Here is a 27,705-nt window from a genome sequence, read left to right on the forward strand (position 1 = left end):
CCGCCTTCTACGAAGGACCCCAGGGCCCTCACGGCTTATAGGACCCGGCTTGTCTGGATGGCGGCGGTGAAACAACCTGACCAGCCGATCCGCATGAACGTCCGAGGCTGGTACCCAGGACCTCTCCTCAGACCCATAACCACGCCAGTGTACCAAGTACTGTAAAGTGCGGCACACTACACGAGAGTCAACCACCTTGGAGACTTCAAATTCCAAATTACCATCCACCAAGACTGGAGAAGGCATTGGTGTCGCGTCCACAAGACCCACAACCTTCTTTAACAATGATCTGTGGAACACGTTGTGTATTTTATACACCGTAGGAAGCTCCAACCGGTACGCTACTGGGTTAATGACGGCGGTGACCCTAAATGGACCAATAAACCGTGGACCCAATTTAAGGGACGGTATTTTGAGTCTTATGTTTTTTGTGGATAACCACACCCAGTCATCCACACTCAGGTCCGGACCTGGCACACGCCTACTGTCAGCCACACGTTTGTACCTAGCACCCACACTCAACAGGCGTTGTTTAACTCTCCTCCAGACTGATGATAATTGTGCTCCTATCTGGTCTTCCTCCGGGACGCCGGAAGAGCCCCCCTGACTCAAAGTACAAAATTGAGGATGTAGCCCGTAAACACAAAAAAACGGAGACTCCCCAGACGACTCCTGACGGTGTTTATTGATGGCAAACTCAGCCAAGGGAAGGAACGTTGACCACTCCTCCTGGTTATCCGAAACAAAGCAGCGTAAGTACTGTTCCAAATTTTGGTTCATACGCTCGGTCTGACCATTTGACTGAGGATGAAACGCAGACGAATGAGACAACTTGATCCCCAGCCGTGAACAAAATGCTTTCCAAAATTTTGCCACAAACTGAGACCCCCTATCAGAAACGATGTCAGACGGAACCCCATGAAGTCTGACCACCTCCTGCACAAATACCTGAGCCAGAGTCTTAGCGTTAGGCAACGAAGGCAAAGACACAAAGTGCGACATTTTTGAGAACCGATCAACAATCACCAAGATGACCGTGTTCCCAGCTGATGAGGGCAAATCAGTGATGAAATCCATGGAGATTTCCGTCCATGGTTTACTAGGTACCTCAAGAGGAAGTAGAGTGCCAACAGGACGGGAGCGGGGCGTCTTAGTCCTAGCGCACGTGGTGCAAGCTGACACGTATGAGACCACGTCCAGTCAGATCTTGGGCCACCAAAACTGACGTGACACCAACTCCAAGGTACCTCTAACACCTGGGTGACCAGCCAGGACAGCATCATGATGCTCCGCCAAAACCTTTAAGCGGAGATGAAGCGGTACAAACGTTTTGTTAATGGGAAGCTCTGGTGGTACCTCCTCCTGGGCCTCGGCAATCTCAGCCTCAACCTCGGTAGTGAGAGCCGAAACCACAACACCCTTTTGGAGGATGGGTACTGGATCTTCCCGAGGCTCTCCCCCCGGAAAACACCTGGACAAAGCATCCGCCTTAGTGTTTTTAGAACCAGGTCTGTAAGTGACAACAAAGTTGAACCGCGTGAAAAACAATGCCCAGCGAGCCTGCCTGGGAGACAGACGCTTGGCTGACTCCAAATACAGAAGATTCTTATGATCGGTAATAACAGTAACCCGATGTACCGACGCCTCCAAGAAGTGTCGCCATTCCTCAAAGGCCAATTTGATTGCCAACGACTCTCTGTTGCCGATATCGTAGTTACGTTCGGCGGGCGACAGTTTCTTGGAAAAATAGGCGCATGGACGCAAACCGCTCAAGGATGAGCCTTGTGACAGCACCGCCCCCACACTAACCTCAGATGCATCGACTTCTACAAAAAAAGGTTTCGATACATCTGGCTGCACAAGAATGGGGGCTGAAACAAAACTGTTCTTAAGAAATTCAAATGCGCGCACAGCAGCCTCAGGCCAAACGGAGAAATTGGTACCCTTTTTAGTCATGTCAGTTAGCGGTTTAGCAATGATAGAAAAATCCTTGATAAATTTCCTATAGTAGTTAGAAAACCCAAGGAACCGCTGAAGTGCTTTTAGGTTATCAGGACGTTCCCAATGCAACACTGCTTGCACCTTAGCGGCGTCCATTTTAAAACCAGAAGCAGACACAATATAGCCCAAGAAAGGCAACTCCTGTACCGAAAACACACATTTCTCCAGTTTTGCATATAGCTTATTCTCTCTGAGAAGCTGTAACACCTGCCTGACATGATCTAAATGAGTATCACGGTCGCAAGAATATATGAGGATGTCATCTAGGTACACGATAACGAATTTCCCCATAACATGCGAGAACACATCATTTATGAAATGTTGAAACACTGCAGGTGCGTTAGTCAACCCAAATGGCATCATCAAAATGACCCTCAGGGGTATTAAAAGCCGTCTTCCACTCATCACCTTGACGGACTCTTATGAGGTTGTACGCCCCCCTGAGGTCAAGCTTGGTAAACCACTTAGCACCTGCCACCTGGTTGAACAAATCCGGTATCAATGGCATAGGGTATGGATCATGAACCGTAATCTGGTTCAACTCCCTGAAATCCAGACACGGCCGTAGTCCACCATCTTTCTTCTTCACGAAGAAGAACCCTGCTGCCACCGGCGAGGATGACAGCCTGATGTGCCCTTTGCTCAAACTTTCAGCAATGTAATCCTTTAGCGCTTGTCTCTCCGGACCGGAGATGTTAAACATCCTTGCTATAGGCAATTTGGCCCCTGGTTTAAACCTGATAGAACAGTCATAGGAGCGATGTGGTGGTAACTCCGAACAACCTTTCTCAGAGAACACATCCACAAAATCCAGAAGTGACTCAGGAACGCTTGAAGTCACAGCAGAGACACATGTGGCCAAGCAATTCTCCTGACAGAAATCACTCCACTGAATTATGTCCTGAGTTTTCCAGTCAATAACCGGGTTGTGTGTAGACAACCATGGAAAACCCAGAACCAATTGTGCCGGAAGACTCTTGAGCACCTTACATGTAACCTGCTCAAAATGAAGAACCCCAATGTGGAGTTTAACCTCAGCCACGAACTCAGTAATCTCCCCCTGTGGGAGAGGGGCAGAATTGATGGTGATCACGCGGATAGGATGGGGCAGTTTTTCGATCCTAAAACCAGCAGTGCGTGCAAACTCCTCATCAATGAGATTTGTGGGGGAACCACTATCCACAAAAATAGTGATTGGTATCTCTCTGCCGGCGACAACAACTTTGGCAGGGAGCATGCACTGAGAAACCATCATGGAGGATATACATAAGCTCAGATTGGACTCCTCCACACCCTCTGAGCTTAGAAGTTTTCCGCTGTTGCGTTTTTCTTTGACAGCAGAGGACAGATATTAATAAAATGACCAGTTTTACCGCAGTAAAAACAGGCTCCCTGCTTCCTGAGTACAGGGGCTCGATGCTTAACATGTGACACCCCTGCGATTTGCATAGGTTCCGTGAGCTCACCTGCAGCAACCTCACGTGAACCTACACCTTCTCCCACAGGCGGCGTCTCATGATCCCCCTGATGCAAACGGCGATCAATGCGGACAACAAGACTCATAGCGGAATCTAGTGAAGCAGGAGTCTTGTACACCAGGAGGGCTTTTTTAACCCTAACAGAAACTCCATGAATAAAGTGACTCCGCAGCGGGGAATCATTCCACTGAGTGTTGACCGCCCAGTGACGAAATTCAGAACAGTAATCCTCTGCAACACGCTCCCCCTAGCGAATAGTGTGTATCTTAGATTCTGCTAGAGCCATTCTGTCAGGATCATCGTAAATGTTTCCAAGAACAGAAAAAAAACTCTCCACAGAGTTAAATGCAGCAGAATCAGATGGCAAAGAAAACGCCCATGCTTGGGGATCCCCGCTTAATAATGACAACACCAGACCCACACGCTGAGCCTCATTACCGGAGGAGATCGGGCACATACGGAAATACAGTTTGCAAGCTTCATGAAAAGAAACAAATTTACTGCGTTCCCCAGCAAACTTTTCAGGCAAAGGAAACTTAGGCTCAGCAATTTTACCTGTAACTCTGGCTTGCACATTAGATACTGATAGTCCCTGTTGCTGCACTGCCCCCCTCATCTCAGTGACCTGTAGGGACAGCGCCTCCAACTGGCGGGTTATGGAAATCATGGGATCCATGGAAATAATGTTGGCCGATTATAATGTCATGGGAGACCTAGGTAGGAAATAGCTAATAACCCGGGCCCCTGCGATTTCCCTCAGACTAGGGAAACCCTGACTGACCCTCTCCCAGAGTTTACACTGATGGTGTGCATGTCTGGGAATCCACCCTCGCCAAATCTCCTGTTTCAACCCTAGGCTGAAACCACCCCCCACCACCAGTGAAGAGACCACACTCCAATACCCACAGTTAGCACAGACAAAGATAACGGAAAAATAAGCACCACGCCGCAGTCACTCAGGAGTACACTATAAATGCAAAGGGCAAAACAAATACAAATATGGGAAGGAGAAAATAAGACAAAGGGAAATACACCACCAGATACGATACTCCAACTACTAGCTCACCACTCCAGACCGAGATAACCAAGCACAAGACAGAAGCTATAATCGGCGACGCCCAATGTTCAGGAGAACTATTTAAAGGCAGTGGGCATGGCCCAGCTTCCAATCTGAGCACCAGGTAAATTAACCCCAGACCAGCTAGATAAAATCTAGCCAACGCCAATGAGCGCATAGTGGACAAAAGCGGAATTACCGCTGTCTGTCGGACGACCTGGTCTGAACAGCGTCCGACATGACAAATACTTACCTTTTCTTTAGTTCTTCCATACTCCCACACGGTACAGGGCCTTTGGTGACATCTCGGACACATGATCATGATGCCACCAAAGGTTCTGAAGCCCCACAGCGTACAAGACCTGTGGTGACATCATGGTCACTTGAGTTTCTCAACATTGTGAACTAGATGCAGAGCTATCATCAATGTAAGGCCGGCGTCACACTGGCGAGTTTTACGGACGTAAGAGCGCAGAAACTACGTCCGTAAAACTCGCATAACATACGGCACAATTATTCTCAATGGGGCTGCTCCTATCAGCCGTATATTACGGTTCAGTATTATACGGCTTTCTACGGCCGTACAAAATTGCAGCATGCTGCGTTTGTCAGCGTATTGCGCAAAAAAATCGCCAATGAAAGTCTATGGGTGCGAGAAAAATACGGATTCCACACGGACCAGCAGTGTGACTTGCGAGAAATACGCAGCGGTGTTATTGAAAAGCCGGTAATTCAATTGCCGGCTTTTCATTTCTCCTGCACAAACCCCACATGATATGAGACATGATTACATACAGTAAACCATCTCATATCCCCCTTTTTTTTGCATATTCCACACTATTAATGTTAGTAGTGTGTATGTGCAAAATTTCAGCGCTGTAGCTGCTGAAATAAAGGGTTAAATGGCGGAAAAAATTGGCGTGGGCTCCCGCGCAATTTTCTCCGCCAGAATGGTAAAGCCAGTGACTGAGGGCAGATATTAATAGCCAGGAGAGGGTCCATGGTTATTGGCCCCCCCGTGGCTAAAAACATCTGCCCCCAGCCACCCCAGAAAAGGCACATCTGGAAGATGCGCCTATTCTGGCACTTGGCCACTCTCTTCCCACTCCCTGTAGCAGTGGGATATGGGGTAATGAAGGGTTAATGCCACCTTGCTATTGTAAGGTGACATTAAGCCGGATTAATAGTGGAGAGGCGTCAATTATGTCACCTATCCATTATTAATCCAATTGTTTGAAATGGTTAAAAAACACACACACACATGATTTTAAAGTATTTTAATGAAATAAACACAGCGGTTGTTGTAATAATTTATTGCTCTCGCAATCCATTTCCAGGCCCTCGCTTGGCAAAATAATAAACGCACAAGATACATACCTTCTGATGTCCGATCACGTCCCACGATGTAATCCATCTGAAGGGGTTAAAATAATTTACAAGCAGGAGCCCTGCTAATGCAGCGGTGTGCTCGTGCTTGTAATTCCCCGGCGAATGAATGAAATGTAGGTCATTGACCTACATTTCCTTCAGTCGCGGTGATGCGCCCCCTGGTGGATGTCCTCATATGACCTGGAGCGTGGGAAAAAGTTCCCAGGCTGCAGTTCATGAGAACATCCAGCAGGGGCGCATCACCGCGACTCAATGTAAGTACAGATCCAGCTTTCCTTTCAGCACCCGGGGATTACAGGCACGAGCGAGTGGTTTATCGCAGCTCTGCCTGTAATATTAGTTAACCCCTTCAGATGGATTACCTCGTGGGACGTGATCTGACATCAGAAGGTATGTATATTGTGTGTTTATTATTTTGCCAAGCGAAGGCCTGGAAATGGATTGAGAGAGCAATAAATTATTACAACAACCGCTGTGTTTATTTCATTAAAATAATTTTTAATAATGTGTGTGTGTGTGTTTTAACCCTTTCAAACAATTGGATTAATAATGGATAGGTGACATAATTGACGCCTCTCCATTATTAATCTGGCTTAATGTCACCTTACAATAGCAAGGTGACATTAACCCTTCATTACCCCATATCCCACCGCTACAGGGAGTGGGAAGAGAGTGGCCAAGTGCCAGAATAGGCGCATCTTCCAGATGTGCCTTTTCTGGGGTGGCTGGGGGCAGATGTTTTTAGCCACGGGGGGGGCCAATAACCATGGACCCTCTCCTGGCTATTAATATCTGCCCTCAGTCACTGGCTTTACCATTCTTGTGGAGAAAATTGCGCGGGAGCCCACGCCAATTTTTTCCGCCATTTAACCCTTTATTTTAGTAGCTACAGCGCTGAAATTTTGCACATACACACTACTAACATTAGTAGTGTGGAATATGCAAAAAAAAAAGGGATATGAGATGGTTTACTGTATGTAATCATGTCTCATATCCTGTCGGCTTTGTGCAGGAGAAATGAAAAGCCGGCGATTAAATTACCAGCTGTTCACAGATATCGCGCTGAATGAAATCTAAAAACAGAATATATATATATGTGTCTCAATGACATATATATATATATATATATATATATATATATATATATATATATATATATACTGTATATATGTTTTCCCGAACATTTGAGCACATAAATCCATTAGATGTCGGTTTTGCAAGCCTGCGCGAAAATCTCGCAGTACGGATGCCATACGGATTACATACGGAGGATGCCATGCGCAAAATACGCTGACACACCCTGACTACGGATCAATATTTTGGGAACATTTCTCCGTATTACGGCCGTAGTACGGACGTATAATACGTGGCGTATTGTCTTATGCCAAGTGTGACGCCGGCCTAATGCTGTGGACACTGGAGCCCAGAGGGGGAGCGGAGACTCTGGGCAATTGCCCCTTCTGCCCTCCCAATAACACTGCCCTGGTTGTAGGAAGTGGAGGGGGGTGATTTACTACGTGCCACCTCTCTCCGTGTAACCCCTTAGATGCCACTGTCAATATGCATTAGACAGTGATCCTTTGGATTATATGAGCACAACCTAAACTCTTGCGCTTGAACACACGGGTACAATGGCCGCCCCCCGACATTACAGATGTAAAGACAGCGAAACCCGGAGCATGTTTCCCCTTCTGGGTCAGTGATAGGGGTCCGGGGCCCCCAGCACAGCACTCTTTCATTGCATTAGTCATCCTTGTGTGTCACCCAGCTTTTCTAGGAACATGCTGGGACTTTTAGTTCTCCAAGCCCGATTTTGCTGTGAATGGTTCCATTTGTTTATTTTCTGGTTGCTTTGCCCCCTGTATAAGATAATTAATTGCCTGATTAGTCCTGTGCGACTGCTGTGTGCAGCCATTAATATCCGCTATTGACTTCTCACCGCTTCTCACTTTCCCTCCAGCCTTTATTTGCTGCACACTTTTCTAGCGAGCGTCTTGGGACAGGTTACATTGTCGTTAGCAGCAATGAACTCACCCGATCGTTAAAATGACGATGACCACAAAAAATTTAAAGCGACGGCGCACAATATCGCCAAGTTAAGTAGCGCCTACCCCGACGGAGCAGAAATGGGTGAGATTTCATTAATATGCGCAATCTGAATTGGACTTAGAGGCTAATTCTCTTTTATTACTTTTTCTATTCTTAACACAATACAAAAGGCAAACTGCGGAGCACAATGCCATAAATAATGCAGCGCCAGATTATCCCGTAATTCTCGCTCGGCTCTGATTAGAATTTTAATGTTAGGAACAGTCGCTATAAATTAGTTATTGTGTCGCTAGGTCTTTGGAGAAGGGATAGAAACATTGTATCAGCGGTTTACAATGAGGGAACTGGCTCGAAAAAAAATAACTATAGAAGTGGAAAAATTTACAATCCAACTAAACATGGAAAATATTAGGAAATCTCCTTCCGTTTTGTGTACACAGCTCCTATGCAGACCTATGTGTCTACACAATAACTCTCTGAATGCCAGTGACAGACTGAAGGACGCATGTATTTGACTACGTAGGGTTTGTCGTAGTCTGTTGCCAGGAGAACACATAAAGCTGCATTGGAGCTGTATACATTAAATATTAAGAAACTTTCATTGTGTATCAGACCATTGAAAAACACGTACAATGTTGTATACGCCATCTTCTTCTTCTTCCTTTCTGCAGATCATGCTCCTGACTGACCCAGAGATTGAGAGCAGTCTGATGATCAGCTCGGATGAAGGGGCCACCTATCAGAAATACAGACTCAACTTCTACATCCAGAGCCTGCTGTTTCATCCCAAGCAGGAGGACTGGATCCTAGCCTACAGCCAAGACCAGAAGGTAATGGAGTCCAAGACTGAAAGCACAAGAAACCTTCGATGATTTCCCATTGAGAGTTATGCATTGAAAGGGTCAAAGTTTGCCGAAGCACAGAGTATTTCAGGAAAGCAGCGCTTCGATCTTGTGGGAGATCCGGTTAAGTAGCTGAAGGAGTAAGGACCCCGGAGTCACAGAGTAATTCAGGACAGGAATGAGTCAGAGTTATAGTTACAATGTACAAGTCGCAGGGAACACAGCAGCACAGAGTATTTCAGTGCCCAGATCCTCAGATGTGCAGCGATCATCTGTCCATACAAGTTTACCAGCGGCTGCTGTGTCAAATGTGAGAATGCTAATGGAGGTAAAATATCATGTAATGCTTCATTTCCCCTGTGGTGGCACTGTGGAAGAATTGAACACTTATTGGCAGGGATCCACTAGCGATCACATGTGATCTCTGGGAGTTTTAGCTGCAAGACACCAGGTGATCATCTGCTGATCATCATTTTGGGATATTCCAGTCCAGGAGGACCGTCCTGGACCCCTTCTCAGCGTTGAGGCCACGTAGAGCAGAGACGTCCTCTGCTGCGGTGAGACTTGTCAGCCATAATTGGCTAATTATGACTTTTTTCCTCTTTTTCTCCCCCAGTTGTACAGCTCATCAGAGTTTGGAAGACGTTGGCTGCTTCTAAGTGAATCGGTGGCGCCAAATCGATTTTATTGGTAAGATCTTGATACATAGAATTTTAGCTTTGCTTTGGTTGGGTCTCCTGGTCTCTGTATTCCAGGAGGGTTTTGGAAACACTCATAGATGTAAATGGTAGTCATTGCTGATAATGTCACTTTAAATTACCTGTTAACATTTTCAACGCTTTATTTTTTTTCTGGTGCCAATTTTAGCTACAAATCTACTGAAAAGACATAAAGCAAAAGAAGAAATACTGTCTTCCTACAGCCGCCACTAGGGGGAGCTCAGTAGCTTTCTGCATACAACCTATACATCGAACTCAATGATAAATCTGTATGCAGTGAGCTCCCTCTAGTGGTGACTGCATGAATTTTATCATTTATTTTTTATGCAGCAGATTTGGAGCTCTGTACCATTAAAATATCTGCATCTGATTATGTAAAAAAAGAAAGGATGCTATAAGGTGGACATTCCCTGTAAAGTTCTAATTACCCAATTCATCAAGTAATAATTGCACTGGGCCCCACAGACAATTTTCCAATCTAAGGTAGTAATAAATTTGGGGTAAATTTCCCTAGACTCCTCCTGCATAACATATGGTTTTCTAGTCCTGAGGGTTACGTCTCATTATGTGACTACAGGGAATCCATTTAGTGTTTGGAAAAGGCTTTTAGATTATTAATCCAATATAAAAGCCAGAAACGCAGACTATTCATATCAGTGTTTACTAGAACGCGTGGCCCCCAGTGACGAGCGGCGTGGGCAGCCCCTAATTAATGTACGCCGCCAGTGAGAGTGAGCATTGTGCCGCAGAATGGGAACGTGCTGATTACTGACGCGCTATTGATTCACATTGTATGTGTATACATTGTAGTCAGAAAAGAATACAATGTAACGTTTCATTGTTATTATATGGGGAAAGTTTTAGAAAGGGAACTAAGGTTTCGCCCCCGCGTTCGATGGCGAGATTGTAATTATGGAAATATGGAGAAGAGAAAGGCGTATTCTCTCCAGGAAGAAATGTAAATGATCTGTCGGAAAAAAAATTAAAAAATTCGCCATCGTATCAATATACGGTAAATAGAACGGCGTGAGAATATCAATGTGTGGGATCCGTTTTCTGATGGTCAGAAAATGCTTTAATCCTTGGCGTTTTATAAACCTGAAGCATTTTTTTAGTGTTTTTGGCTAATTCCTGAGCACTTTTTTTTTTTCAATGTTTTTCCAGTAAATTTGTAGAGCATTTTTTTACAGGCATTTTCTGGAAGTTTTTTTTTTTTTTTTAAAGTTTTTCAAAGGTTATGTTCACACTGAGTATTTTGAGACTGTCAAAAACGATGAGTAATTAGATGGAAACAGCTTCAGAAAATGTTTTTTTTTTCTTTGGGGAGTATTTTGTTTCTTGAAGTGGCTGGGAAGAATTTTGAAGAGTTTTTTTTTGTTCCTAAATTGTTTTTTTTTTTTTTTTTGCAGCATTTTTTTTAGTCAATAAATAGTTTGGAGTGGATTCTATCAGAAGAAACGTCCGCAGAGTAACCTGCATTTTTTTTTTTCTTTGCATCAGTCATTTTTTAGAACCTGCATGTTTTTTTTGTTTTGTTTTTTTTAAAACACCGGGCATTTTTTAGAACCTGTAGCAGAAAAAAAATGTTCAAAAGTCTGAACATGTGATCAGCAAAGCGGATGTACAATACAAATGACTAAGAAGAGTTTTCTAAGTATTTTTTTTAGCAGCCATGTTTCAGAATTTTTTTTTAGCCAAACCTTCCCCAAAAATATTCTTATAAAAACAGACATGATTGACTGAGAGAATTCCGCACCTGGAATGCAGAGCAAATTGTGATACATTTTGTAGGAAATGTAGCAGAAAATTTCCGCAATGTAAAATGAGCCGTCATGATGGCGGCCGCTCCACGTTAATAGCATAGTCCTCCTCGACATGTTGTGTTGTCTTCATAGCGCTGGCCTTCTCCTGTAATAACCGGAGGGCTATCCTGTCACCGATGTGTGCTGCAGGTCTGCGGTGGACATATTCAGCCGTGGTCAGACGGCCTTGCTCACTCCTGTCCTTTCCAGCATCCATCCCACGGTTGCAGCTTCTCTACTTTGAGACCCCATTAGGTCAGCACAATATCAGGCGCACTCTGATGACGTTATGTCCGGTGACATATCTCGGTGGTTACATGGCCTCGCACCACTTTTTGAGTAACTAGTTTTTTTGGCTCCAGATCTACTGGGTGGGGCAGAATTTAAGAGTCCTGCAAGATGGGAAGTTGAAGTGCAGAAATGAGTTTCCACCTTTAACTCAGGCAAAGCGTCTAGACTTCACTGGTCGGATTCCCAAGTCGTGGTCCACAGAGTAGTCACTGAATGTGGTGGGAACACTGCAAGAAAAGTCTGTAGTAAAGGAAAAGTAAGGAGCAAAGAACCAAACCATCACTGGTAGAACGGTCAGCATCCGAGAAATCATAACATAAGGCAGAGCTCAAATCGGAAGACGAGCAAGGGATCAAAATCAGGAGGTCGGACTACAAGTACCAGGCGAGAAGACCTTGCTTCTGGATTCTGCCAAAGTTTTGTTCAAGATTTACAATAAGTCAGCAACCACCTCTCCTGCTTACAAACTCTTGATAAATATGTGGAGGTTCGTTACGGCACATAGCTAGATATTGAGAGGGATAGAGCGGGTCACGTAAAATCAGAACGGTCAAGTGTTTCCCTTCAATCCCTCCCCAGAAACAAACAAGACCAGACAAGAACATTCTCGGCTCAGAACATTGGGATTGTTGGGAAAAAACATGACCCTCCTGCCAAATTTGGGACTGTTGTTAATTATTAGATGGTTCTTTTATAGTGATTGACTGCCGGGGAGAACTAACGTAGGAATTGGCGAAAGCCTACAGATGACCACGGGCCAGAAAGCAGCTTTGTGGGCGATAACATGGAAGATAATGGTAAAGAGCTGCTCAGAAGAAATCTTACCAACAAAGACAGCCCACAGCACCCGGATGTTGGAGTCAGGACCAGCCATGCCTCGGAAAGGGGATGTCCAACACCTTCCATTGCTACCTCGAGAGCTGAGAGATGCAGCTGACTGACGCTTTGTCTGGTATTGGGCATGATGAGTAGGTGTCACATATGTGCCCTGTCCTGATGAGAAGGAGAGGTGCGTGATACCTGGACAACCATCCAAGTAGCAGCACATCTCCAGCACCTCTTTGCTACCTCATAGCTGGCAGGTATTGTGCATGATACGTGGTGAACATGCATGCTGCAACATGTAGCAACTGATGAGTTCCTACTTCACCCTCCCATAAGTTAAATGAATGATACCTGACCCAAGTGTCCATCAGGTGCCCCATCACCAGCACCTTTCAGCTGTCCAGCAACTATTGTGCATGAAACTTGCTGGGTGTGCACACCACCTGGTCAAACATCTGATGGGCCACATCACCAGCATCTCCCAACTACCCAACAGGCATTGCTCACACTACCTTCTGGGCATGCACGCTGCCCCATCATGCACCCGATGAGTGCCACAGCAGGGTCTCTCAGCTACCTGGAAATTATTGGGCAAAAAACGTTCTGACAAGTGTCTGATGGACATTCAGCTACCTGGCCGGTATTGGACACCAATGTTCTTAATAGGAAAAAGAAATGTGTGCAATACCTGCTGGGGGTGCATAGTACTTGACCAAGCTTCTGACTGGTGCTATAACATCAGCGCTTCTCGGATATTGTGCAGGTCTTATATATGACACCTACTGGGTGTGCACAATACCTGGCCGAGCATCCGATGGACGACGCATCCTCAGCGCCTCACAGATACCTTGGTGGTCTTATATATGATATCTGCTGGGTGTGCACAATACCTGGCCGAGCATCCGATGGACGACGCATCCTCAGCGCCTCTCAGGTACCTTGGTGGTTTTACATATGATACCTGTTGGGTGCACAATACCTGGCCGAGCAACCGATGGACGCCGCATCCTCAGCGCCTCTCAGGTACCTTGGTGGTCTTATATATGATACTTGCTGGGTGTGCACAGTACCTGGCCGAGCATCTGATGGACGACGCATCCTCAGCGCCTCACAGATACCTTGGTGGTCTTATATATGATATCTGCTGGGTGTGCACAATACCTGGCCGAGCATCCGATGGACGTCGCATCCTCAGCGCCTCTCAGGTACCTTGGTGGTTTTACATATGATACCTGTTGGGTGCACAATACCTGGCCGAGCAACCGATGGACGCCGCATCCTCAGCGCCTCTCAGGTACCTTGGTGGTCTTATATATGATACTTGCTGGGTGTGCACAATACCTGGCCGAGCATCCAATGGACGACGCATCCTCAGCGCCTCACAGATACCTTGGTGGTCTTATATATGATACTTGCTGGGTGTGCACAGTACCTGGCCGAGCATCCGATGGACGACGCATCCTCAGCGCCTCACAGATACCTTGGTGGTTTTATATATGACACCTGCTGGGTGCACAGTACCTGGCCGAGCATCCGATGGACGGCGCATCCTCAGAGCCTCACAGATACCTTGGTCGTTTTATATATGATACCTGCTGGGTGCACAATACCTGGCCGAGCATCCGATGGACGACGCATCCTCAGCGCCTCACAGATGCCTTGGTGGTCTTATATATGATACCTGCTGGGTGTGCACAATACCTGGCCGAGCATCCGATGGACCCATCCTCAGCGCCTCTCAGGTACCTTGGTGGTCTTATATATGATACCTGCTGGGTGTGCACAATACCTGGCCGAGCATCCGATGGACGACGCATCCTCAGCGCCTCTCAGGTACCTTGGTGGTCTTATATATGACACCTTTTGGGTGCGCACAGTACCTGGCCGAGCATCCGATGGACGACGCATCCTCAGCGCCTCTCAGGTACCTTGGTGGTCTTATATGTGATACCTGTTGGGTGCGCACAATACCTGGCCAAGCATCCGATGGACGACGCATCCTCAGCGCCTCTCAGGTACCTTGGTGGTCTTATATATGATACCTGCTGGGTGTGCACAATACCTGGCCGAGCATCCGATGGATGACGCATCCTCAGCGCCTCTCAGGTACCTTGGTGGTCTTATATGTGATACCTGTTGGGTGCGCACAATACCTGGCCGAGCATCCGATGGACGACGCATCCTCAGCGCCTCTCAGGTACCTTGGTGGTCTTATATATGATACCTGCTGGGTGCGCACAATACCTGGCCGAGCATCCGATGGACGACGCATCCTCAGCGCCTTCCAGATACCTTGGTGGTCTTATATATGATACCTGCTGGGTGTGCACAATACCTGGCCGAGCATCCGATGGACGACGCATCCTCAGCGCCTCTCAGGTACCTTGGTGGTTTTATATATGATACCTGCTGGGTGTGCACAATACCTGGCCGAGCATCCGATGGACGACGCATCCTCAGTGCCTCTCAGGTACCTTGGTGGTCTTATATATCATACTTTTTGGGTGCGCACAGTACCTGGCCGAGCATCCGATGGACGACGCATCCTCAGCGCCTCTCAGGTACCTTGGTGGTTTTATATATGATACCTGCTGGGTGTGCACAATACCTGGCCGAGCATCCGATGGACGACGCATCCTCAGAGCCTCTCAGGTACCTTGGTGGTTTTATATATGATACCTGCTGGGTGTGCACAATACCTGGCCGAGCATCCGATGGACGACGCATCCTCAGCGCCTCTCAGGTACCTTGGTGGTCTTATATGTGATACCTGTTGGGTGCGCACAATACCTGGCCGAGAATCCGATGGACGACGCATCCTCAGCGCCTCTCAGGTACCTTGGTGGTCTTATATATGATACCTGCTGGGTGTGCACAATACCTGGCCGAGCATCCGATGGACGACGCATCCTCAGCGCCTCTCAGGTACCTTGGTGGTCTTATATGTGATACCTGTTGGGTGCGCACAATACCTGGCCGAGCATCCGATGGACGACGCATCCTCAGCGCCTCTCAGGTACCTTGGTGGTCTTATATATGATACCTGCTGGGTGTGCACAGTACCTGGCCGAGCATCCGATGGACGACGCATCCTCAGTGCCTCTCAGGTACCTTGGTGGTCTTATATATCATACCTGTTGGGTGCGCACAGTACCTGGCCGAGCATCCGATGGACGACGCATCCTCAGCGCCTCTCAGGTACCTTGGTGGTTTTATATATGATACCTGCTGGGTGTGCACAATACCTGGCCGAGCATCCGATGGACGACGCATCCTCAGCGCCTCTCAGGTACCTTGGTGGTCTTATGTATCATACCTGTTGGGTGCGCACAATACCTGGCCGAGCATCCGATGGACGACGCATCCTCAGCGCCTCTCAGGTACCTTGGTGGTCTTATATATGATACCTGCTGGGTGCGCACAATACCTGGCCGAGCATCCGATGGACGATGCATCCTCAGCGCTTCTCAGGTACCTTGGTGGTCTTATATATGATACCTACTGCGTGTGCACAGTACCTGGCCGAGCATCCGATGGACGACGCATCCTCAGCGCCTCTCAGGTACCTTGGTGGTTTTATATATGATACCTACTGCGTGTGCACAGTACCTGGCCGAGCATCCGATGGACGACGCATCCTCAGAGCCTCTCAGGTACCTTGGTGGTTTTATATATGATACCTGCTGGGTGTGCACAATACCTGGCCGAGCATCCGATGGACGACGCATCCTCAGAGCCTCTCAGGTACCTTGGTGGTTTTATATATGATACCTGCTGGGTGTGCACAATACCTGGCCGAGCATCCGATGGACGACGCATCCTCAGCGCCTCTCAGGTACCTTGGTGGTCTTATATATCATACCTGTTGGGTGGGCACAGCACTTTTCCAAGCGTCCGGTGGATGCCACATCCTCAGCGCCTCTCAGCTTCTGGTGCAGCATTATTAGTACTGGTTTTATGGCTTGTTTCGAATCTCTGGATCTGTTGTCATAGAATCACGTAAGTCTTTGATTTTAAATGATCTTGCCTAAGCATCTCAGCTCAGCATCTTCTTATCGTGCCCGATAATGCCGCCACATCCTCCTCTCCGCTATGGCTTATATGAACTTATACACCTCACAACTAAGAATATTGTGCTGGGACGCCGTAGGGCCATTCATCTGCTGAAACAACCCTATAATGGCTCTTCTAAAACTTTCCAAATGTGGGAAATGTTTTTCTCCTAAAACTTGCAAGCTCCCCGGAGCTCGGGCCTTGTAGCCATTCTGTCAGTTCCCTTCATTTGTAGGACGGTTCGATTACCCCGAGCCGCTCCGTATACATTATGACAGAAGAGTGCGGCTACTAACTGGAACGTTCAGCGGAATAATCTCGTTCGGCGCTGAAGATTTATGGTCGCAGATTCGCACCAATGCAGATATTTGCAGAAGATAAATCCCTCAATACAAATAGCAGCTATAATTGAATTACAAAGCCATTATCATGTGCGGAGTGGAGAGACGTAATGGCTGTATTTTGACAAGATAATGTTTGCTAAAGTATTTCTGCTCATCCAGTCATCCCGCTGTAGGTACCTAGCAAAACATGTTCTCATTCCGCTTATTTTTATGGGATATTACCTCTGTAGATAGTGTCAGGCACTGCCTAAATGATGGCGGCTTCGGCAGTTTTGGTTTCTCTCTTCAGGTTGATTTCCGCATTATGTAGAAAGTAGAAAATAAACTTTAAAAGGGTTATATGAGATAAGAAAAACTCAGCTGCTCTTTACAGGAATGGGCAAGAGCTGCAATACCAGGTGCAGCCACAGGAACCGGAGTGGCACTGTTTGTTCGGAAACTGGTAGACCATTGTCTTTTCTGATATCCACATTATAGTGTGAAGGTAAAATAAATGAAACACCAACCCTAAATGCTGGAGCAAATGTGCCAAGACCACGAAGTACTGCCCTACTAAGATTCTACAACCACCAGGCACTGCCTTAATAAGGCTAATGCACTGTACTAGCCAACAATAGGCCCTGATACACGAGGCTCCGCACTACTGAAATCTATCCCTCTGCATTACTAAAAGTGCTACACTGAGCCACCTCCATGAGTCACCGAAATGCTAAGATGTCTCCATTGTACCACATTCACCAGCCACTTCCCAACTGAGACTGCATGAAGACTCCCAGGCACTGCCCCGCTGAGACTGCACGAAGACTCCCAGGCACTGCTCCGCTGAGACTGCACGAAGACTCCCAGGCACTGCCCCGCTGAGACTGCACAAAGACTCCCAGGCACTGCCCCGCTGAGACTGCACAAAGACTCCCAGGCACTGCCCCGCTGAGACTGCACGAAGACTCCCAGGCACTGCCCCGCTGAGACTGCACAAAGACTCCCAGGCACTGCCCCGCTGAGACTGCACGAAGACTCCCAGGCACTGCCCCGCTGAGACTGCACGAAGACTCCCAGGCACTGCCCCATTGAGACTGCACAAAGACTCCCAGGCACTGCCCCGCTGAGACTGCACGAAGATTCCCAGGCACTGCCCCGCTAAGACTGCATGAAATCTCCCAGGCACTGCCCTGCTGAGACTGCACGAAGACTCCCAGGCACTGCCCAACTGAGACTGCATGAAGATTCCCAGGCACTGCCCCGCTGAGACTGCACGAAGATTCCCAAGCACTGCCCCGCTGAGACTGCACAAAGACTCCCAGGCACTGCCCTGCTGAAACTGCACAAAGTCTCTCAGGCACTGCCCAACTGAGACTGCACGAAGATTCCCAGGCACTGCCCAACTGAGACTGCATGAAGATTCCCAGGCACTGCCCCGCTGAGACTGCATGAAGATTCCCAGGCACTGCCCCGCTGAGACTGCATGAAGATTCCCAGGCACTGCCCAACTGAGACTGCACAAAGACTCCCAGGCACTGCCCTGCTGAGACTGCATGAAGATTCCCAGGCACTGCCCAACTGAGACTGCACAAAGACTCCCAGGTACTGCCCCGCTGAAACTGCACTTATATTCCCAGGTACTGCCCCGCTGAGATTGCAAGAAGACTCCCAGGCACTGCCCTGCTAAGACTGCACTATACTTCAAAACGTGATCATAGGACTGACCAGGAAATGATAAGTGCAGCAGTCCCACACGAAAGAGGACACACAAAACAATGGTGACAGCAGAGTGGAATAAAAGGATTTTCTTAATTATCCTCTACCATAACAAACTCCGCTATAACAAACTCTGCTGTAAAAACCTCTGCGATAATAACTTTCACAGTACAACCATCTCAGTAGCAATCTCAGCTGTAACAATCTCCGCTATAATGACCTCTGCTATAATAACATTCATTGTAAAACCATTGCAGTAACAACCTCCTCTGCAGTAACTTCTGCTGTAACAACCTCCGCTGTAACAACCTCCGCTGTAACAACCTCTGCTGTAACAACTTCTGTTGTAACCACCTCCAATGTACCAACTCCTGCTGTAACAACCTCCTCTGTAGCAACCTCCGCTGTAGTAATCTCCATTGTAACAACTTGCAATGTAACAACCTTCACTGTTACAATCTTTGTTGTAATAACCTCCAATGTACCAGCCCTGCTGTAACAACCTCCTCTATAGTAACCTCCACTGCAGTAACCTTCACTGTACAACCATCTCAGTAACAATCTCAGCTGTAGCAACTTGCACTATAATGACCTCTGCTATAATAGCCACTTCTGTAACAAGTTCCACAATACAAACGTCTCAGTAACAAACTTCTCTGTAGTAACCTCTGCTGTAACAACCTCCACTATAACAACCTCCACTGTAGTAACCTCTGATGTAACAACCTCCACTGTACAGCCATCTCAGTAACATCCTTCGTTGTATTCTCCACCACTGTACTACCACATTTGTAACATTTCCTGATTTTTCCATTATAAATCATTTACAAACACGCAGTTTCTGATCTTTTCATCCACAAAACGTCTTGCGGCTCATACCCAAAGAATTATTTCTCTTCGGTCAAGTAAATGATTTTTCCAGCAATGAAACGACTTTCTATTTGAAAGCGATTTTTGTAATTTTTTGCATTGTATTGTGGTGCCCCCCCCCCCCTGTTGTTCTATTTGAATATTCCAGTACTTAGTGCCGCAATCAAACACAAATCCGCTTCTCTGCTCGTGATTTTCTCTGTGGGAGATACTTGTTCTAAGCGAAGTGCACAATCTGCAGCGGAGATAATAGCGAATGTCTTATTAATGACACATGTTGCGTAGTGTGTCTGCTGCAATTACCAGGACTGGGTCCTGGGTCTTCACTGTCCTGGAGGATTCCTGCGCCACTTAATGTCATTCATAAGAAAGCCCAAGAAATGAATAACAAGATGGGATTTCTGGCCACCTTTGTGGTTCTTGACAGCGCTGTCCACGGTGCTGAAATGGGTGATGGGACTACTGCCAAGGATTTGCACAACTCTTATACTTTAATATTAATGGTGACAGTTTTTGTCAGCCCACAGACATAGGAAAAATATTCTGAGACTTGTAGTCCCACATAATGTAACATACAGCAATGAGTAACAAACCCAAGATCTATAAAACATCCTTATCATATCATCCACAAAGCATCATCAATCCCTCGAATATCTAAGAAGCAGCAAAATATCTTCCTTCCTTATAGAAGTTAGAAAAGGAAGTTTGTACAAATATCCCCATGATAACACTTCCTGATCTCAGGCAGTTTAGCTCTTTTTTTAGAGACATCGTATCTGATTGCAATTAGTTTGACCACATTTTTTTCTCTGTGATTGAGACAAATGCTATATTTTAATTGGAAGTATTTCACACCCAGAAATCCGATTATATAATGTATATGGCACTGTATCGGGAAGTGTTATCATAGGGACATTAACATCGGAGCTACTTTTTTGTTCTCTTAATTAAGTAAAACAGTACTAACACTCCATGGTGAAAGTGACAGACTGCTGTGCCTGGAAGTGTAATCTTATGGACACAGGTGCAGAAACTTTTTTTTGTTAAATCAGTCTGTAATTTTGAATTGTATTTCAAAAGTAAACAATGATATTTTGTAATTTGCACAAAAATGTTGCAGTCATGACGGGAGAGTCTCCGTGACACTCATGGCACAAGCGGTGGATCAGATGATCTGGTGTCTCCTCCAGCAATTGTTGCAAATTATCAGGCAAAGCGGTGATACATTGTAACTTGGAAGAGAAGGCGCAGGCAATAAGTAGGGAATGGTGTGACCATGGCCAAATAATTGAAAAGTGCCGTGCCGCCTGCTGACTGACCCCTGTAAGTCGATGTCCAACCATTGGAAAGAGAACTTGGAATTTCGGTCAAACCATGAGCCCCCCATCTATAGACCATCAGATTGGGGATCGATGCTCCTCAGTATAAAGTAGGGTTGCCACCGGCAGATGTCAGGGCCACGGGGATTAGGTGGCCGTTAGTGATCTGTAGAAAGACTCTCAAGCCCAATGTAGGGTAGATTGACCCCACTTTCATCTACTGACTTTAGCTATGAACTTAACGTCGACCAATTTTGTCCTTTCTTCCCTCAAATTTCAGACGAATTAACTGCATCTCAAGTAGAAATGTTAATTTTCTGCAATTTTCCGACTGACCTTTTAGCATTTTGTAAGAATAAAGTGAACCGCTTTCAGCATCCAGATGAATCAGCACCAGCCCATGTCTCCTGGGGATAGGAGTCGGCGCTGCCCAGCTGTGCCGTGCCAGAGCCAGCTGGATTCTTGTACGGAGGAGAGAAGCATCTGCGGCTCCGTCTGCACTCGCCAAATAGCGTCACACACAACTCGCGCCTCACACTCTCCCAATACCCAGGAGACGAGGGCTTCGTCTGGTGCAGATCTGGACCCGCTCATTCCGGGAGCTCCCAGCTCGGATTTCTGTCTCTGCTCCTCTGCTTGTTGTACGACATCTCCTCCGGGCTGTAATATTAATCACACCGTAATCTGATTTATGGACGTGCAATGCAGACAGATGTGCCCACATGGAAAGAGATGGGGAACACAGTGAAGAGGATTGTGTTTTTATTTCGCTTTTATCTTCATTATAACGTCTTTGGTTATTTCAAGTGATTGGTAAAGCGCATGTTGCAATAGTATTAGCACCCCGTTACTAGATCCTCATGCACAGGACTGTACTATGGCTATGACTATAAGCAAAAAGAACAGCAACGCAATGTTACAGTAGTAGGTTTCCATATCTGTGTATACACCATAGAAAAGCACATGGACCTCTTGTGGCACCCATACCACGGAATACCACGGAAAAATAGATGGGTCTCATGTGACACCCATGCAGGAAACCATGGAAAAGTACATGGGACTCATGTGGCACCCATACAGGACACCATGTAAAAGTAGATGGGACTCATGTGGCACCCATACAGGACATCATGTAAAACTTGATGGGACTCATGTGGCACCCATACAGGACACCATGTACAAGTTGATGGGACTCATGTGGCACCCATACAGGACACCATGTAAAAGTAAATTGAATTAGTGTGATACCCAAATTGGACATCATGTAAAAGTAGATGGGACTCATGTGGCACCCATACAGGACACCATGTAAAAGTATATGGGACTTATGTGGCACCCATACAGGACATCATGTAAAACTTGATGGGACTCATGTGGCACCCATACAGGACACCATGTAAAAGTAGATGGGACTCATGGGGCACCCATACAGAACATCATGAAAAGCAGATGTAATTAGTGTGGCACCCATACAGGACACGACGAAAAAGTAGATGGGACTCAGGTTTAGAGATAAGCGAATGGGTTCGAAAAACGTTCACCAATCTCAAATTCGGCACAAATGTTGCACATTATGATTCGTGTCTGGATTCCCAAGCTTTTTCCCTAAAAGTCGGCCAATGTTTGGTAAATGATCGTGTTCACTAAGGGCTCTTTCAGCCGTCAGTGTTTCCGGTAGCAGCATGGGCCGCAAAACGTCACCTTTGTGACATCAAGGCCGAGGCTTAGTAATGGAGAGACGTCTATAACACACCAATCCATTACTAATCCTATAGTTATATGGCAAAAAAACACACACCCAGAATAAAGTACTTTAATTGAAAGAAAGACACAGACTCCTTTAGCGCATCTAAATGTAACAATATTCACGACATCGCCCATTCCAGTGAAGCCATAGTCTCCTGTAACAGAATTAAAATAATAAACAACAATATTCCTCACCTTTCCGCAGAGAAGATAATCCATTTGTCCCACGACGGTTCTAGCTCTGCTACATCTTGATGGCAGGTGCATGATGCGTATATACAGCCTGCCATCCAACAGCATGTGCTAGCATTGCTCAGTATCTTGCAGACCTGTCTGACGTCTCCGTGAGCGTGAGAAAGATATTACGCTCACGGTGCCATCAGAAAGGACCTGGGAGTTCACAGCCAATTACATTAACAGGTGACGCATGATTGACAGCTCTCAGTAGACATGACATCACTGACCCTGCTGTAATACCCCCTCCAGCCACAGGAGGCAGGCTTGTTTTCCAGTTCTGTTATGTAGCCTTTTGCCCTGTTGCTTGGTAATGCTGTGGTGTACAGTATGGGGATAGAGACGGCCAAAGATTTAATTAGTGCTGCAGATAGTGTGCGTCACTCATTGTCAGGCACCAGTGAGGTTCCAGTCCATAATATAGCAATATGAAAGAACTCTGCACTGCAAGGTATGCCGGTAAAAAGACAAAAGTTTATGCGCGCAATCCAAAAATGTGCAAAGCAATATTCACATTTCGGTCCAACACCCGGACCTTGGTTGCAGATTGCTGAGAGATAGGTATGAAGGAGACGCTATGGGGCATGTGACGACCACGGCTCGAGAGCCACGCCATCAGCGACCAAGCACCTCCATCATACTTCTGATGAAGGTCCGAGTGTTGGACCGAAACGTGAATATGGCTTTGCACATTTTTGGATGGCATTGTTTTCTTACTTGGAATGCTAAGTTCTTTCACGACGTATTTTGTGCCATGATGTGAAATTGGTGAATTTGTTTGTAGGAAGAATAAACTGGTCTTGAATGATAACTCACTAAGTTCTTAGTGTGCGAATCAACTAACCGGAAGAAGGTGATCCCGAGAGCCAATTAATCCCAAGTTACGCCAATACCTTCAGTGCTGCTTTTATCATCTCCAGCACATGTGCCGCTCATTATCGGCAGACCTGCAGTATCGCAGCTCGCTCCGCTCTTGGGACCTTGGACTACTCGACCATTGCTCATTCCACCCTTGAGCGCCAGCATTGCTCGCCCCGTACTCCTAAAATTCAGGTGATTACCTTCTCGCTACACATTCTCGACCCTATACATGTGCATTTGTGACATTATTGGGTCTCTATATGGCATATCTATGGCTGCACACACGGTCAGTTCATACAGCGCATGCGCTATAAGACCTTTATGTCAGCACTGACATGTAAGAAACAAGGAAAGATCATATATCGGATGCATAGAATGTGATCTGCGGTACATTAGGAAACGAATAAATGAGGTCACCAATCGCCGGATGTGAAAGTTTACTAAAAAAGTTGTATAAAAGTGAAATAAAAGGTGCTTTGTGCAAAAAAAAAAAAAAAAGTTCCGCAAAACTTTTTTAAGATTCGGACGACCCTTTTAATAGAGTGTGGCTACGCGGGGGTTAATGAGATTTAGCGAGCCTGCGGAGGGCTGTATAATGAATGAACAGAGATGCTGTATATAATACAAGCTTTAGATTTGGCTCCAGTCGTTCGAATGGTTTCCACTAGTCAGATGAAAATGCCGGCTGGTGAGGCACTCCAGGGATCTTCCCGCTGCCAAGAGAAGTCGTTCTGTTCGGATGCCGAAATACATCTGTAATCTTGTCTTTTGTGATCAACAATGGGCATGTGAGTCTGACGAGCTCCTTATTATTTATTGTGTATCTCCAACCTCAGTGGGGACCGAGCCTGAGAAAGAACAGAGCTCGATGCTCCGCCGCACCGCGCAGAACTGCCACAACTGCATTTTTAAAGAACTTGCAACTCACAGACTAAGTGCAGATTTACAGACATGGGGGAGGGGGGAATTGGGTCATAAGAAGTAAGAATCAAGATGTAAATTGTGTGCCCAGTACTGAGGAAAAAAATAAAAAACTCATCAAAGTGCGGAATTAGCTGCAGAGAGAAGAGCGGAAGCGGTGGAATGTGTGAACTGCGCCGAAGAGGTTAGAAGATTGACACTCATTATATTATTATCAGGCAATATCAGAGAATTGTGATACAATAAAACAATGTAACTGCAGATAAATGACAAGTAATAAAAGTCTGGAGGGTTATACGGGTGCGAGGAGAGGGGAGCCGAGAGGTCTGTGCTCAGTAACGGAAGATACAACGCCTCTCGCTACAGAAGGCCGCCATGGGAGAAAGTCGTATACAGCATGTGTGGGCATGGGGCTGTGCTTGTTGTTTTTTCGCCTGTGACTTTTCTTTGTTTTTCTTTTGTGCCTTTAGGACTGTGACGGTGTCTAACAGAGACGCTGACCTTGTCCACCTAGAGACTAAGACTCCAGAAGGACGTAAGTGTCAACGGCATTAAACACTATTACATGTGCGGCATATGGCTTTTCTGTATTCTGCATAACCCATATTACCCCTCCTACTACTAGCCCTCCTACTACTAGCCCTCCTACTACTAGCCCTCCTACTACTATCCCTCCTACTACTATCCCTCCTACTACTAACCCTCCTACTACTAACCCTCATACTACTAACCCTCATACTACTAGCCCTCATACTACTAACCCTCCTACTACTAACCCTCCTACTACTAACCCTCCTACTACTAACCCTCATACTACTAACCCTCCTACTACTAACCCTCCTACTACTAACCCTCCTACTACTAACCCTCCTACTACTAACCCTCCTACTACTAACCCTCATACTACTAACCCTCATACTACTAACCCTCCTACTACTAACCCTCATACTACTAAGCCTCCTACTACTAGCTCTCCTACTACTAACCCTCATACTACTAACCCTCCTACTACTAACCCTCATACTACTAACCCTCCTACTACTAACCCTCCTACTACTAACCCTCATACTACTAACCCTCATACTACTAACCCTCCTACTACTAACCCTCATACTACTAACCCTCCTACTACTAACCCTCCTACTACTAACCCTCATACTACTAACCCTCATACTACTAACCCTCCTACTACTATCCCTCATACTACTAAGCCTCCTATTACTAACCCTCCTACTACTAACCCTCCTACCACTAACCCTCCTACCACTAACCCTCATACTACTAACCCTCCTACTACTAACCCTCCTACTACTAACCCTCATACTACTAACCCTCATACTACTAACCCTCCTACTACTAACCCTCATACTACTAACCCTCATACTACTAACCCTCATACTACTAACCCTCCTACTACTAACCCTCCTACTACTAACCCTCCTACTACTAACCCTCCTACTACTAACCCTCATACTACTAACCCTCATACTACTAACCCTCCTACTACTAACCCTCATACTACTAAGCCTCCTACTACTAGCTCTCCTACTACTAACCCTCATACTACTAACCCTCCTACTACTAACCCTCCTACTACTAACCCTCATACTACTAACCCTCCTACTACTAACCCTCCTACTACTAACCCTCCTACTACTAACCCTCCTACTACTAACCCTCATACTACTAACCCTCATACTACTAACCCTCCTACTACTAACCCTCATACTACTAAGCCTCCTACTACTAGCTCTCCTACTACTAACCCTCATACTACTAACCCTCCTACTACTAACCCTCATACTACTAACCCTCCTACTACTAACCCTCCTACTACTAACCCTCATACTACTAACCCTCATACTACTAACCCTCCTACTACTAACCCTCATACTACTAACCCTCCTACTACTAACCCTCCTACTACTAACCCTCATACTACTAACCCTCATACTACTAACCCTCCTACTACTATCCCTCATACTACTAAGCCTCCTATTACTAACCCTCCTACTACTAACCCTCCTACCACTAACCCTCCTACCACTAACCCTCATACTACTAACCCTCCTACTACTAACCCTCCTACTACTAACCCTCATACTACTAACCCTCATACTACTAACCCTCCTACTACTAACCCTCATACTACTAACCCTCCTACTACTAACCCTCCTACTACTAACCCTCATACTACTAACCCTCCTACTACTAACCCTCCTACTACTATCCCTCATACTACTAAGCCTCCTATTACTAACCCTCCTACTACTAACCCTCCTACCACTAACCCTCCTACCACTAACCCTCATACTACTAACCCTCATACTACTAACCCTCCTACTACAAGCCCTCCTACTACTAACCCTCATACTACTAAGCCTCCTACTACTAACCCTCCTACTACTAACCCTCCTACTACTAACCCTCATACTACTAACCCTCATACTACTAACCCTCATACTACTAACCCTCCTACTACTAACCCTCCTACTACTAACCCTCCTACTACTAACCCTCATACTACTAACCCTCATACTACTAACCCTCATACTACTAACCCTCCTACTACTATCCCTCATACTACTAAGCCTCCTATTACTAGCCCTCCTACTACTTACCCTCCTACTACTAACCCTCCTACCACTAACCCTCATACTACTAACCCTCATACTACTAACCCTCCTACTACAAGCCCTCCTACTACTAACCCTCATACTACTAAGCCTCCTACTACTAACCCTCCTACTACTATCCCTCATACTACTAAGCCTCCTACTACTCTCTAATACTACTTTTTTACGCTGTGATGGTCTTTGGTAAGGAAGTGAGGCCTCCACTGTCCTTGGAACTGGGACCCTAACTATCCCTATCCCGTGGGTGCTCTTGAAGGTAGAGAGGCTCGAGTCTCCGACTTTACAATGCTGCTGTTAAACCCTGATCTGTCCGCTCCCCACACCCGCAAGGTAAACAAGAAACAAAGACAAAACAGGGTTAACAGAAAACCTCTGTCATACAAAAGCACTAACCATCAATTGGGAGGAGGATAGGGACAGGGCAAAATAAATTAAATGGGAACAGGGACCAGCAGATAAACACACAAATACTACAGCAAACCACAGAACACCACAACAACTCTACTCCAACTGCTTAGCTTTAGCACACTGCACAGGAAGACAAATCTTTCACCTGCAGGGACAAGCGGTTTG

At 46.3% G+C, this 27,705-nt stretch overlaps 1 protein-coding gene across 3 annotated transcripts in view; it reads left to right on the forward strand.

Annotated features, from left to right (window-relative positions):
* The window catches only part of SORCS1 (sortilin related VPS10 domain containing receptor 1), a 702,133-nt gene that overhangs the window by 431,325 nt on the left and 243,103 nt on the right, over nt 1-27,705 (forward strand). For all 3 annotated transcript variants that reach the window (XM_077258071.1, XM_077258072.1, XM_077258073.1), the window contains exons 4-6: nt 8,646-8,804; nt 9,433-9,506; nt 24,967-25,031. In XM_077258071.1, coding sequence (XP_077114186.1) covers nt 8,646-8,804; nt 9,433-9,506; nt 24,967-25,031 — 298 coding nt within the window. The remainder of the gene's footprint in view (nt 1-8,645; nt 8,805-9,432; nt 9,507-24,966; nt 25,032-27,705) is intronic.

Source organism: Ranitomeya variabilis, chromosome 4 (genome assembly GCF_051348905.1).
Source record: "Ranitomeya variabilis isolate aRanVar5 chromosome 4, aRanVar5.hap1, whole genome shotgun sequence".
Taxonomy (NCBI): Eukaryota; Metazoa; Chordata; class Amphibia; order Anura; family Dendrobatidae; genus Ranitomeya; species Ranitomeya variabilis.